This window comes from Hemiscyllium ocellatum, chromosome 7 (genome assembly GCF_020745735.1).
Source record: "Hemiscyllium ocellatum isolate sHemOce1 chromosome 7, sHemOce1.pat.X.cur, whole genome shotgun sequence".
Lineage (NCBI taxonomy): Eukaryota > Metazoa > Chordata > Chondrichthyes > Orectolobiformes > Hemiscylliidae > Hemiscyllium > Hemiscyllium ocellatum.
This window is the reverse complement of record NC_083407.1, coordinates 115,830,158-115,843,194: the sequence shown is the minus strand read 5'-3', so window position 1 is coordinate 115,843,194 and position 13,037 is coordinate 115,830,158. Positions and strand designations below refer to the sequence as shown.

Sequence of the window (13,037 nt, the reverse complement as noted above, 5' to 3'; positions counted from 1 at the left end):
TATGTGATCGCAATTAAAAGGGCTATCAGGTGGAAATGGCTTGTCAGTTTTCTGTGTTCATGTCACCCATTTGCTGACAAAGTCACAGTTTTGGAATCATCCTGTTGAACGTTTACACTACACACACAGACCATCACAATCGTGCAAACATTCAAACTGGGCATCCTTGAATTCTTATCGAACAATTTGCCCCAATTCACACAGGGGATTTAACAAAATGTCCAATCTCTCAGAAGGGCTCCAACCCTTATGACCATTTTCCTGATTTCCCGCACAGAGACCACCTTCCTAACTACATGCAGGAACTGTCCCATTGTACCCTATGACTCCTTGCTCTGCTATAAACAAATAGCAACACGACGGAGTGAGAAAATTACCGAGCCTGCTTTCCTTTTACTACAGGAACAATATAGAGTATCCAATGTCACCCCGCAGCAATCTTACAAAAACTCCTTGTCCGTGAGGGGGGTGCAGGTACTTAGTGAGAGCTAACTCAGAAAGAGTTAGAGGTTTGTTTACATTAGACTTCCTACAGTGTGGAAACAGGCCCTTTGGCCCAACCAGTCCACACTGACCCTCTTAAGATTAACCCACCTAGACCCATTTCCCTTTTACTAATGCACCTGACACTATGGGCAACTTAGCATGGCCAATTCACCTGATCTGCACATCTTTGGACTGTGGGAGGAAACCGGAGCACCCAGAGGAAACCCACACAGACACAGGGAGAATGTGCAAACTCCACATAGACAGTCACCCGAGGCTGGAATCAAACCAGGGACCCTGGTGCTGTGAGGCAGCAGGGCTAACCACTGAGCCACTGTGCCACCCACACTGAGTCAGGATTTCTGCTTATCTCGAGAACCCTAGCCCCGTTTCTGGGAAAAAGGAGAAGCCTTGACGCAGAGGCCCACCGTCCCGCAATTAAAACAAGTGTTACAGGAAGGGGACCTTGGTGGTGAAGTGCAGGGGGCAGTAGGAAATGATTGGTACTTTGTAGGACGGACAGTGGGCCATGATTAAACACAGCTCCCAGGGCATGAAGGCTTGTCAGACCTGAAGGCATCACTCTGCTTGGTTATCAGCAGTTGCCCATGGATTAACCAAAGGATTGATGGATACTGTTTGATTGAGGGGGGCTGGGTCTGGAAACCTGCCCTGAACTACAATTGGGGAATTTGATCCAGCTTGTGTTTCTCTTCAAAGGTCAGTATGTGAGTGCGGATACCCCAGGGAACATCACAGAGAGGAGGCTATTAACCTGGGTCGTTTACACGGTGAGCAATGGAATGCCATGAAACACCTCCGGCAAGTCCCAACCGATGCATTTGGAGACATAGTATTTGAAGGACAAGGGCAGAAGGTTGCAAAGGTTTGTGAATATATCCCAACCGTGTTATACCTTCAATTTAGAAGGTTAGTTGTCAATCTTTCTTCCTGTTCATCAGTCACGTGACATCAGGTTATAGTCCAACAGGTTCAATTGAAATCACAAGCTTTCAGAGCACTGTTGCTTTGTCAGGCGAAGTCAAGTGTTGTGTGGCTTCTGACTTTGTCTACCTCAGTCCAGCACCAGCAACTCCACATCAATCCTTCCTATTGTCACTCATATCCAGCCTATCAGACCAATTCAAGCAACTCGAGTGGGATTTTAAATGCCGCAGGGTGATTGTGATGAGAGGGGATAGCAGATTTAATTTATCAGAAGCAGCAATGGTGACATGAGGAGAGACGTTTTCATGCAGTGATTATGATCTGTAATGTATTGCCTGAGAATGCAGCGGACACATTTGTGCTGAGATTTACATGAGGGAATTAGATCATTATTAGACAAGGAAGAATGTGTAAGTTATGGGAAAGAGATCAAGTTACATTTCTTCTCCAATGAGCCAACACAGACTCAATGGGAGAGATAACTTTTGTTTGTACTGCAACCATTCTGTAAATTTACAATTGGTGAACATCCCCACTCTGACCTTATGACAGAGGGAAGGTCATTGATGAAGCAGCTGAAGATGGTTAGGCCTGAGGAACTCCTGCAGAGATGTCCTGGACTGACCTCCGACAACCACAACCATGTTTCTGATCCAGCCAATTTAGAGTTATCATGGTCTGTCATGGATTGTAGATGCCAGCACCACAAGGCATTTGTGTCCTAAATTTAATGGCCTTGAACTAATTGCCCTTGCCATATCAACCACATTGCTATGGATTTGAATTGCATGTTGCCCAGGCCAGGTAAGGATTTCCATCCCTACAGGACGTGAGGACAATCGTTTCCACAGTGGCCAAAACTGAGACTAACTTTCGATCGCAGATTTATTAATTTAATTTAAATTCCACCAGTAGTGGGATTTCAAGCCATGCCCACACAATAATAGCCTTCAGCTTTGGGTTAATAGAATCATAGAGTCATCGAGATGTACAACACGGAAACAGGCCTTTCAGTTCAACTCATCCATGCTGACCAGATATCCCAACTCAATCTAGTCCCATTTGCCAGCATTTGGCCCAAATCCCGCTAAAACTTTAATAGTCATGTACCTGTTCAGATGCCTTTTAAATGCTATAATTGTACCAGCCTCCACCATTTCCTCTGGCAGCTCATTCCATGCGCACACCACCCTCTGCGTGAAAAAGTTGCCCCTGAGGTGCCTTTTGTATCTTGCCTCTCACCCTAAACCTATGCCCTCTAGTTCTGGACTCCCCCACCCCAGGGAATAGACTTTGTCTATTTATCCTATCCATGCCCTTCATGATTTTATAAACCTCTATAAGATCCCCTCAGTCTCTAACGTTCCAGGGAAAACAGTTCTAGCCTATTCAACCTGTCCCTATAGCTCAAATCCTCCAATCCTGGCAACATCCTTGTCAATCTTTTCTGAACCCTTTCACAAAATCTTCTGATAGGAAGGCGATCGGAATTGTACACTATATTCTAAAAATGCCACAACATGACCTCCCAACTCCTGTACACAATACTCTTACCAATAAAGGAAAGCATACCAAACACTTTCTTCACTATCCTATCTACCTGCAACTCCACTTTCAAGGAGCGATGAACCTGCACTCCAAGGTCTCTTTATTCAACAACACTTCCTACAACCTTGCCATTAAATGTACAAGTCCTGCAAATATTTGTTTTCCCAAAATGCAGCACCTTGCATTTATTTAATCTACCACTTCTCAGCCCATTGGCCCATCTGGTCAAGATCCTGTTGAAATCCAAGGTAACCTTTTTCACTGTCCACTACAACTCCAAATTTGGTGTCATCTGTAAACTTACTAACTATACCTCTTATGCTCGCATCCAAATCATTCATAATCAATGAAAACCAATGGACCCAGTATTGATCCTTGTGGCACTCCACTGGTCACAGGCCTTCAATCTGAAAAACAACCCTCCACCACCATTCTCTGTCTTCTACCTTTGAGCCAGTTCTGTATACAAATGACTAGTTCTCCCTCTTTTCCATGAAGTCTAACCATGTTAACCAGTCTCTCATGAGGAACGTTGTTGAACATCTTACTGGAGCACATATAGATCACATCTCCTGCTCTGCCCTCATCAATTCTCTTTGTTACTTCTTCAAAAAGCTCAATCAAGTTTGTGAGACATGATTTCCCACGCACAAAGCCATGCTGACTATTCCTAATCAGTCCTTGCCTTTCCAAATACATGTACATCCTGTCCCACAGGATTCCCTCCAACAATTGCCTACCACCGACGTCAGGCTCACTGGTCTATAGTTCCCTGGCTTGTTCTTACCACCCTTCTTAAACAGTGGCATCATGTTTGCCAACTTCCAGTCTTCTGGCACCTCACCTGTGACTATCGATGATACAGATATCTCAGCAAGAAGCCCAGCAATCACTTCCCTAGTTCCCACAGAGTTCTAGGGTACACCTGATCAGGTCCTGGGGATTTATTCATTTTTATGCGTTTCAAGACATCCAGCACCTCCTCTCTGTAACCTGGACATTTTTCAAGATGTCACCTTCTATTGCTTAAAAAAGACTTGAGGGGTAAACTATTTTACGCAGAGAGTAGTTCGTGTACGGAAATTAATTATCAGAGGAAGTTATGAAGTTTGAAACGGTTACAATTTTAAAAGACATTTGGCTAAATTCATGAATAGGAAAGGTTTGGAGGAATATAGGCCACAAGAACAGGCAGGTGAGACCAATCTCATTTGGGAGCATGGTCAGTATGGACTGGTTGGACTGAAGGGTCTGTTTCCATGCTGTATGACTCTATGACTCCATGATTTAGAACCTCAAATAGTTCCTGCTGCTAGTTATGGATTGTCTTCAACAGATGCGTCCAACTGAGCAGAAATCAGAGCATCCTGCAATCTCCAATCTGGACATTCCATTGGTGACCAATCTACATCATTCACTTCCTGTTTACTTACAATGGGCTTATTACCCCGTGACATTGAGTGATTTATTTTGTGGTTCCCACTGAGCTGTGCAGAGTTAAGCTGCTGAAGGAGTCACGTGATTTTGTGTGCTTCTGCACTCGCAGAGTGCGTGGCCTCCTGTGAGAAGAGGCTTACAAACAGGCACACACAAACTGAGCAGGCCATTCAGCCTGCTGCTGCATCATTCAAAATTAAAAGTTAATTTCCCTTATTGATAACCATGGCAACAATCAAAATCGAAACAAAACTAGAAATGAGAAATAAAGGCTGTTTGCCTGGAAATCGATAGTTGCCTGACAGAGTCTACTCATTCTTTCATGGCCAATGGTAGGTTATGGTGATGATGCACTGAGTGACCAATTGTAGGAGGGTGCAATCATTGCAGTTGGTGTCACTTGATGGATCCTCCTGAAATGGGGGCTACCAGGATTAGTGGCACGTGTCACTACTAACACTTGTGCCCACCTCTTCTTTTCAGTACGCCCGAGTCTCAAATGACACTGCTCCAGTAACACTCTACCATCTCATGACTGAGTGTTGGGGACTAAACCCCCCACATCTTCTCATTTCTGTAACTGGAGGGGCAAAGAACTTTCACTTGAAGCGAGGCCTGAGAGTCATGTTCCAGAGAGGCCTAATTAAAGTCGCCCAATCGACAGGTATGGCACAACCATCATTTTTAAACATGTTGCTGGTTATTTCACAAATTATCAGTTCTAGTAAGATCTTTCTCAATCTTTGTTGTAGCTTTGCGACTTGTAATATCTGGACCAGAGTTGGGCACAGACCTCTAATGCTGCAATTCGGATCACTTATGGGATTAAATCTTCATACGCTCTTGGCTTTGGTTCTTTAGATTGCTGTTGCTTTGTTTATATTGTTATAAGTTTGTTAGTCCATGCTGCGTTAATGATTATTGAGCGTGACTCCTTGAAACCCTTTCTTTGTCCACTCCATTTGCAAATCCAGAAGTCTTTTCATCTACTTCCTATCTACTTTTGTTGGTGCTGACATTTATTTGCCATTTCAAAATTTTCTGCAGGTTATAACATTTCATCGATTAACTTAATAATTTATTTCAGTGCACAAGGCAGTAAGCAATCAGTCCCCTCATGTCATGCTGTGGATACATTGTATCACCATGAAAATTAGTTTTGTTGTGTTTCACTCCTGATGATGCAAAATGAAAAGCATCAATGTCATCTCTCTCTGCTTAGCAATTCTTAAGTTCTGTGAATCCAAACAATTCCTCATATGCAAGTATAATGGTGTCCCCAGATCTCTTCCTTAACTTCCTTTAATATGTTTGCAGAATGTTTTGTGATCCCATTTCACGTTCTTCATTTCGAAGTTCTTTTTCACTTTGACAATATTCATATTTTGTTTTGTCTTCTCCTTCCTCATTGTTTTAGAAACATAGAGACACCGAAAATAGGAGCGGGAGTTCACCATTCGGCCCCTTTGAGCCTGCTGTGCCATTCAGTGTCATCATGGCTGATCATCCAACTCAATACATTGCTCCCACTTGTTCCCCATGTCTTTTGATCCACTTTTTCTTTTGAACTATATCTGTCTCCTTCTTACAAACATGTTGCGTTTTGGCCTCAACTGCTTTCTGTGGCACAGAATTCCACAGGCTCACCAACTCTCTGGGTGAAGAAATTGCTTCTCATTTCAGTCAAAGTGGCCAAACATATATCTTTGAATTGTGACCTCCCTTGTTCTGGACTCCCTCGTCACTGAGGGAACCATGTTTTCTGTGTTTATACTGTCTAGTCTTGTTTGAATTTTACAGGTTTCTAAAAGATCCCCTTCATTATTCTAAACTCCAGTGAATACAGTCCTAACCAAGGTTGTCTCCTCTTATTGGTTAGCCATGCTATCCCAGAAATCAGTCTGGTCAACTATTACTGCATTCTCTCCATAGCCAGAAAATCCTTCCTCAGATAAGGAGACAAAAAAATGCATGTAATACTCCAGTTGTGGTCTCATCAAGGCCCTGTCTAATTGCAGAAAGACATCCCTCCCCCTGTACTCAAATCCTCTCACAATGAAAGACCACACACTGCCTGCTGCATCTGCATGCTCACATCCAGCAACTGGTGTACTGGAAACCAAGGCCTCATTGCGTGTTCCCCTCTCACAATTTATAGCCATTCAGGTAGAAATCTGCCCTTCTGGTTTTGCTCCCACGTTTGTGCACACTATCAGCCACACATCTGGACAGTCTCTCAACTTGTACCAGTCATGTTCTGCCTCATCCTAACATTACACACATCCACCCACCTTTGTGTCATTTGCACGCTTGTAGATGTTACTTTCAATTCCCTCATCTAAAGCCTGACTTCTTGTGGCAGATTCTCTCTGACCTTTGACAATTACACTTCTATTTTTCTCCCAGGAGCGTGGATTATCACGGGAGGCACCTTTGCTGGGGTGATGAAGCATGTTGGAGAGTCAGTGCGACACTGTAAGATGACCAGCCAATCCAAGAAACAACAGATTGTGGCCATTGGTATTGCGAGCTGGGGCATTGTGCATAACCGAGAGAGTCTGATATCTGAAGAGGTGAGCCACATTTCGGTAGACCCTGGAGAGATAGTTAGACAAGTTAGCCCAAAGAGAGCATGTCTGAAAGCTGGAGTGATGAGCCATATAGGAAGAGTGTACCTGATAGCTGGAGAGAGGAGCATTAGAGAGGAAGAGACTGATATGTGAACAGGTGACCAACAGAGAGAGAATCTGATAACTGGAGAGGTGAGTGAATGGGAGAGAAAGTGCGTAATAGCTGGAGATGTGACCCATAGCTGAGAAGAGATGGAGAAGCCCAATTTCTGGAGTTGAGCAAGAGAGAGAGGTTGATAACTGGAGATGTGAGCTAAAGCAAGCGAGGGAGGGAGAGGCTGAGAGCAGGAGAGGTGAGCCATACAGTAAGAGGGAGCCTAATAGCTGGAGAAAAGAGCTGGTGAGAGAGAAAGAGATCAAGAGCTGGTGGCAACAGGTGGGCCACAGAGAGAGAGTGCACCTCATAGCTGGAGGGATAAGCAGCAGAGAGAGAAAGCCTGATGGTTGGAGAGATGACCAATACGCATAGACTGTTGGCTGGAGATATGACCAACAGACAGAGGACTGATAGCTGGAGAGGTGAGCCAGAGTCACAGGGTCATAAAACATGGAAACAGTCCCTTCAGCCCAACTCATTTATTCTGATCAGCCTTCCTAAACTGAACTAGTTCTGTTTGCCTGCATTTGGCCCATATCCACCAAACCATTCCTATCTATATACCTGTCCAAATGTCTTTTAAATGTTGCAATTATACTTGCCTTGATCACTTTCTTTCACAGCTCCTTCCATATATGCATCATCTTGTGCGTAAAAAAGTTGCCCCTTCAGTCCCTTTTAAATGTTTCCTCTTTCACATTAAACCAATGTGCTCCAGTTCTGGACTCCCTTATCCTGGGGAAAAAGACCTTGGCTATTCATCTTCATGATTTTTAAAATCTCTATAAGGTCACCTGTTTGCCGCCTATGCCCCAGGCTATCCAGTCTCTCCTTATAACCCAAAACCTCCAGTCTCAGTAACACCCTTGTAAACGGTTTTTGCACCCTTTTCAGTTTAACAGGGTGACCCGAATAGTGTGCAGTACTCCAGGTATGGTCTTACAGCCATAATATGTCTCAAGGAGAAAGTGAGGACTGCAGATGCTGGAGTATCAGAGCTGAAAATGTGTTGCTGGAAAAGCGCAGCAGGTCAGGCAGCATCCAAGGAGCAGGAAATTCGACGTTTCATCAAGATGAAGGGCTTATGCCTGAAATGTCGAATTTCCTGCTCCTTGGATGCTGCCTGACCTGCTGCGCTTTTCCAGCAATACATAATATGTCTCAACTCCTGTACTCAGTGCTGTGACCAATGAAGCCAAGCCTTCTTTCCACTCTGTCGACCTGTGACACCACTTTCAAGGAACTCCACAGCTGCACCCCTAGGTCTCCTTTTGACAACTTTCCTGATAAAGGGCTTTTGTCCGATTTTCCTGCTCCTCAGATGCTGCCTGACTTGCTGTGCTTTTCCAGCACCACTCTAATCTTGACTCTGATCTCCAGCATCTGCAGTACCCACTTCTGCCAAACATTACCCAGGAACCTATCAATAATTGTATAAGTCCTACCAATGTTTGTTTTACCAAAATATAATACCATGCATTTATACAAATTAAACTCCACATGCCACTCCTCTGTTGATCAAGATCCCATTGTGCTCTGAGATAACCTTCTTCACTGTCCACTTTACCACCAATTTTGGTGTCATCTGCAAACGTATTTATCATGAACATAGAACACTACACCATTCGGCCCTCAATGTTGCGCTGACCTATCTGAGAAGAAACCTATCTAAAACCCATCTTTCCTACGCTATTCCATTTTCATCCATACAATTATCCAATGACCATTTAAATGCCCGTGAGTTGGCGAGTCTACTACTGTTGCAGGCAGTGCGTTCCATGTACCTACTACTCTCTGAGTAAAGAAACTACCTCTGACATCTGTCCTGTATCTATCACCCCTCAATTTAAAGCTATGTCCCCTTGTGCTAGCCATCACCATCCAAGGAAAAAGGCTCTCACTGTCCACCCTATCTAACCTTCTGATTATCTTATATGTCTCAATTGAGTCACCTCTTAACCTTCTTCTCTCTAACAAAAACAACCTCAGTCTTTCCTCATAAGACCTTCCCTCCATACCAGGCAACATCCTAGTAAATCTCCTCTGAACCCTCTCCATATTCCTATAATGCAGTGACCAGAACTATACGCAATACTCCAAGTGTGGCTGCACCAGAGTTTTGTACAGAGTTTTGTACAGCTTGACCTTGTGGTTCCGAAACTCAATCCCTCACTAATAACAGCTAACACACTGTATGTCTTCTTAACAACCCTATCAACTTGGGTGGCAACTTTCAAGGATCTATGTTCATGGACATCGAGATCTCTCTGCTTATCTACATTACTAAGAATGCTACCGTTAGCCCCTTTATTCCTGTTGTTTCTTCCAAAGTGAATCACCTCACACTTTTCTGCATTAAACTCCATTTGCCAACCCTCAGCCCAGCTCTGCAGCTTACCTATGTCCCTCTGTAACCTGCAACATCCTTCAGCACTATTCCACAACTCCACCGACCTTAGTGTCATCCACAAATTTACTAACCCATCCTTCTACGCCCTCATTCAGGTCATTTATAAAAATGACAAACAGCAGTGAACTCAAAACAGATCCTTGTGATATACCACTAGTAACTGATCTCCAGGATGAACATTTCCCATCAACCTCCACCCTCTGTCTTTTTTCAGCTAGCCAACTTCTGATCCAAACCACTAAATCACCCCTAATCCTTATTCCCAATACACCATAGAAAGCTTAAGGATTTTTCCTTGATCCTACCTGCCAACAACTTCTCATGTCCCCTTCTGGCTCTTCTTAGCTCTCTCTCGATATCTTTCCTGGCGAACTTTTAACTCTCAAGCACCCTAGCTGAGCCTTCACGTTTCACCCTAACATAAGCCTTCTTCTTCCTCTTGACAATAGAATCAACTTCTTTAGTAAACCAGAGGTCCCTCACTCGACCACTTCCTCCCTGCCTCACATACTTATCAAGGACACGCAGTAGCACTTCCTTGAACAAGCTCCACATTTCTATTGTGCCCATCCCTAGTGGTGTCCCTTGCCTCACACATTCTGCAGGAGGAACATTCAACGCCCTAACCTCCATTCCCACTATCTAAATTCCCAATGAAAAGAATGAAAAAACACAATAAAACCTAGTCGCCTTACCAATCTGGCACCATGGCAAACTGGTACAAAAGATGAAGTCATATGGTATCAGGGTTGAGCTGGCAAGATGGATACAGAACTGGCTTAGCCATAAGAGTCAGAGGGTAGTGGTGAAAGGATGCTTTTCAGAATGGAGGGTTTTGACTAGATCAGGAGAGTGCCTGACAGCTGGAGAGCTGAATCATCATATACGTGAGAGAGAGAATTCAATAGCTGGATCGGTGAACAATAGAGAGAGAGAGAGACTGGTGGCTGGAGACATGAGCAGTAGACAGTAAGATCCATACAGCTGGAGAACTGAGCCTTAGAGAAAAAGTGATACAGATATCTGGAGAGAGGATGATCGATATAAAGAGAGAGAGCCCGATGGCTAGAGAAGTGGCGATCCATGGAAAAACAGACTGACAGCTGGTGCGAGGAGTGATTGAGAGAGGGGGAGAGAGAGAGAGAGAGAGAGAGAGAGAGTTAGAGAGAGAAGTAGGGAGGACCCTGATGGATTGAGGTGAGCCAGAAGGGAAGGAGTCTCATGTAACTGCAGAAGTGAGCCGCAGAGGGAAAAATGAGAAGTGAGCCGTAGAAAGGTATCCTGATTGCTATGGGGAGAGACCTGTTAATAGCAGGTCAGTTGTTTGATACAAAGACATCCTGATAACTGGGGAGGTGAGCTATAGAGAACGTGAGAGACTGATGATTGGAGACCAAAGGAATTGCAGATACTAGAAATCAGAAACAAAAACAAAAATTGCTGGAGAAAGCTCAGCAGGTCTGGCAGCATGTGTGGAGAGAAATCAGAGTTAACTTTTTGGGTCCAGTGACTAGCAGGAGATAGTTGAAGAAGTATACCAGGAGAGAGAGAGAGAGAGAGAGAGAGAGCTATGCTGGGGAGAGACAGGGTTAAAGTCACTGGACCAGTAACTTGGAGGTCCAGTACTGAGAACATCAATTAAATTCATTACTAAATTACGTTAACTATTTAACATATGGGAATTTAAGCTACCCCATTGTAAAAGCCCACCTAGTTCACTCATGTCATTTCGAGAAGGCAATGTTCTACATGTGACTCCAGACCCACAGGCTTCAGAGCCCTCTGACATGGCCAAAGCTATTCACTTCTATCAGACTGCCAATGAGTATCGGATTGTTTTGGAGCAGATCAAGATGGCAGATCGCCACTACCTTCTGCGGGGCACTGAGGGCGAGGCATTAAATGTTGGCCATGAATGAAGAAATCAAAGTTCAAGGGCAGCCCTGAAAAGAAGGATCACTAGCTGGATCTGAGCTGGGAGGTGAGGTCACATGTCATTGGTGGACATGGAGGTTATAGAATTTGAGACCTTAGTTTTCCTAAAGGGCTTCACTCACATTCTACCTGTCTGATCACCACTTCAGCAAAAAGACAGAAACTAAGCTCTCTCTAAGCTGAAATGCCAGAGGCAGAAGTGATATAACAGCTATACTGTTTGTAATTAATCAGAAATCACTTTCCTGGAACAGGGCAGGTTTCCTGTGGAATATTACATGGATGAGGCCAATCAGGGCAGACTATCCTGCCTGGACCACAACCATACCCACTTTATCCTGGTTGACAATGGCACCCATGGACAATATGGTGTGGAGATTCTCCTAAGGGCCCAATTGGAAAAGTACATCTCAAAGCAGCGAATGGGAACTGAAGGTAGGGCTTGTCCACCTGTGGTTTTGCATTAGGCAGTTATATTCACCGTATGTTGAGTTTAACACTTCAGCCTAACTGGTGCCATCGTTGCACTGGGAGTGTTGGTGAAGTAATACAGACAGAATTTAACTCTGTATCTAACCTGGCCATTATCTTTCCTGCAAGTGTTTTATGTGACTGTTTACGAACTTTACTATATGGAGTCTGTTTTGTGATACATTCGATAGAAACTTTTAATCTCAATCGAAACAATGCTGTTACCACACTGGACTGTCAGTGAACTTAGTCATTGGCTGTCTCTGTTTCGGGAATGTTTGATGGAAACAGTGTCAAGGGGGCTTCACTGTATCTAACTCTATGCTGTCCCTATCCTGGGAGTTTTTGATCGAAACAGTGTCAAGGGAGCTTTACTTTTTCAGGTTATAAGATTCAAGGCAGCTTTACTGTGTACCTGACTGTGATGTATTTCTACAGGGAGGGATTGGGGATGGTGCAGGTAGAGCTATACTTTCAGTTTAAAACGTGTAGAAAAAGCTTTATTCTGCATCTAACTCCATGCTCCACCTGTCCTGGGAGTGTTTAATGAACTCAGTGTAGAAAATACTCTGTTTACAATTCAAAAGAGATGGGGAGCTTTAAGTTTAAAAGAGTAAAAAGATTTGTACCTTGCATCTGACCCCATTTTCATTTTAAGAGTAGAGGGAGCTTTACTCATTATCTAATCTCATGCTAAACCTGTCCTGAGAGAGTTTGATGAGGCCAGTGCAGAAGGAGCTTTACTTTCAGCTGAGTGTCAAGAGAGCTTTATTCTCTGTCTGTCCTCTGCTGTACCTGATCTGGCAGTGCTTGCTGGGGGCAGTATAGAGCAAGCTTTACTTATAGCTAACCCCATGTTGTACCTGGCTGGTCCTGTTCTGGGCATGTTTGATTGTAGAGATTGTAACTCGTCTATGTTATCATAATCCTGAGACTGTTTGATGTTTGGACCGGAGGTGAGGATAATGCCTGTCTGAGCTGTGAAGCTTCTCAAAGACAAATAGCTGAAAATATCTACCCAATCACTCATGCGGTGTAGACGCAGCCTGACGTAGAAATGTATGTCGGAACTTTT

General features: G+C 44.0%; 1 protein-coding gene across 1 annotated transcript in view; it reads left to right on the top strand.

Annotated features, from left to right (window-relative positions):
* trpm2 (transient receptor potential cation channel, subfamily M, member 2) overlaps positions 1-13,037 on the top strand; it is a 136,105-nt gene that overhangs the window by 19,317 nt on the left and 103,751 nt on the right. The window contains 4 exon segments of the mRNA XM_060828173.1: positions 1,188-1,372; positions 4,903-5,083; positions 6,826-6,992; positions 11,746-11,926. Coding sequence (XP_060684156.1) covers positions 1,188-1,372; positions 4,903-5,083; positions 6,826-6,992; positions 11,746-11,926 — 714 coding nt within the window.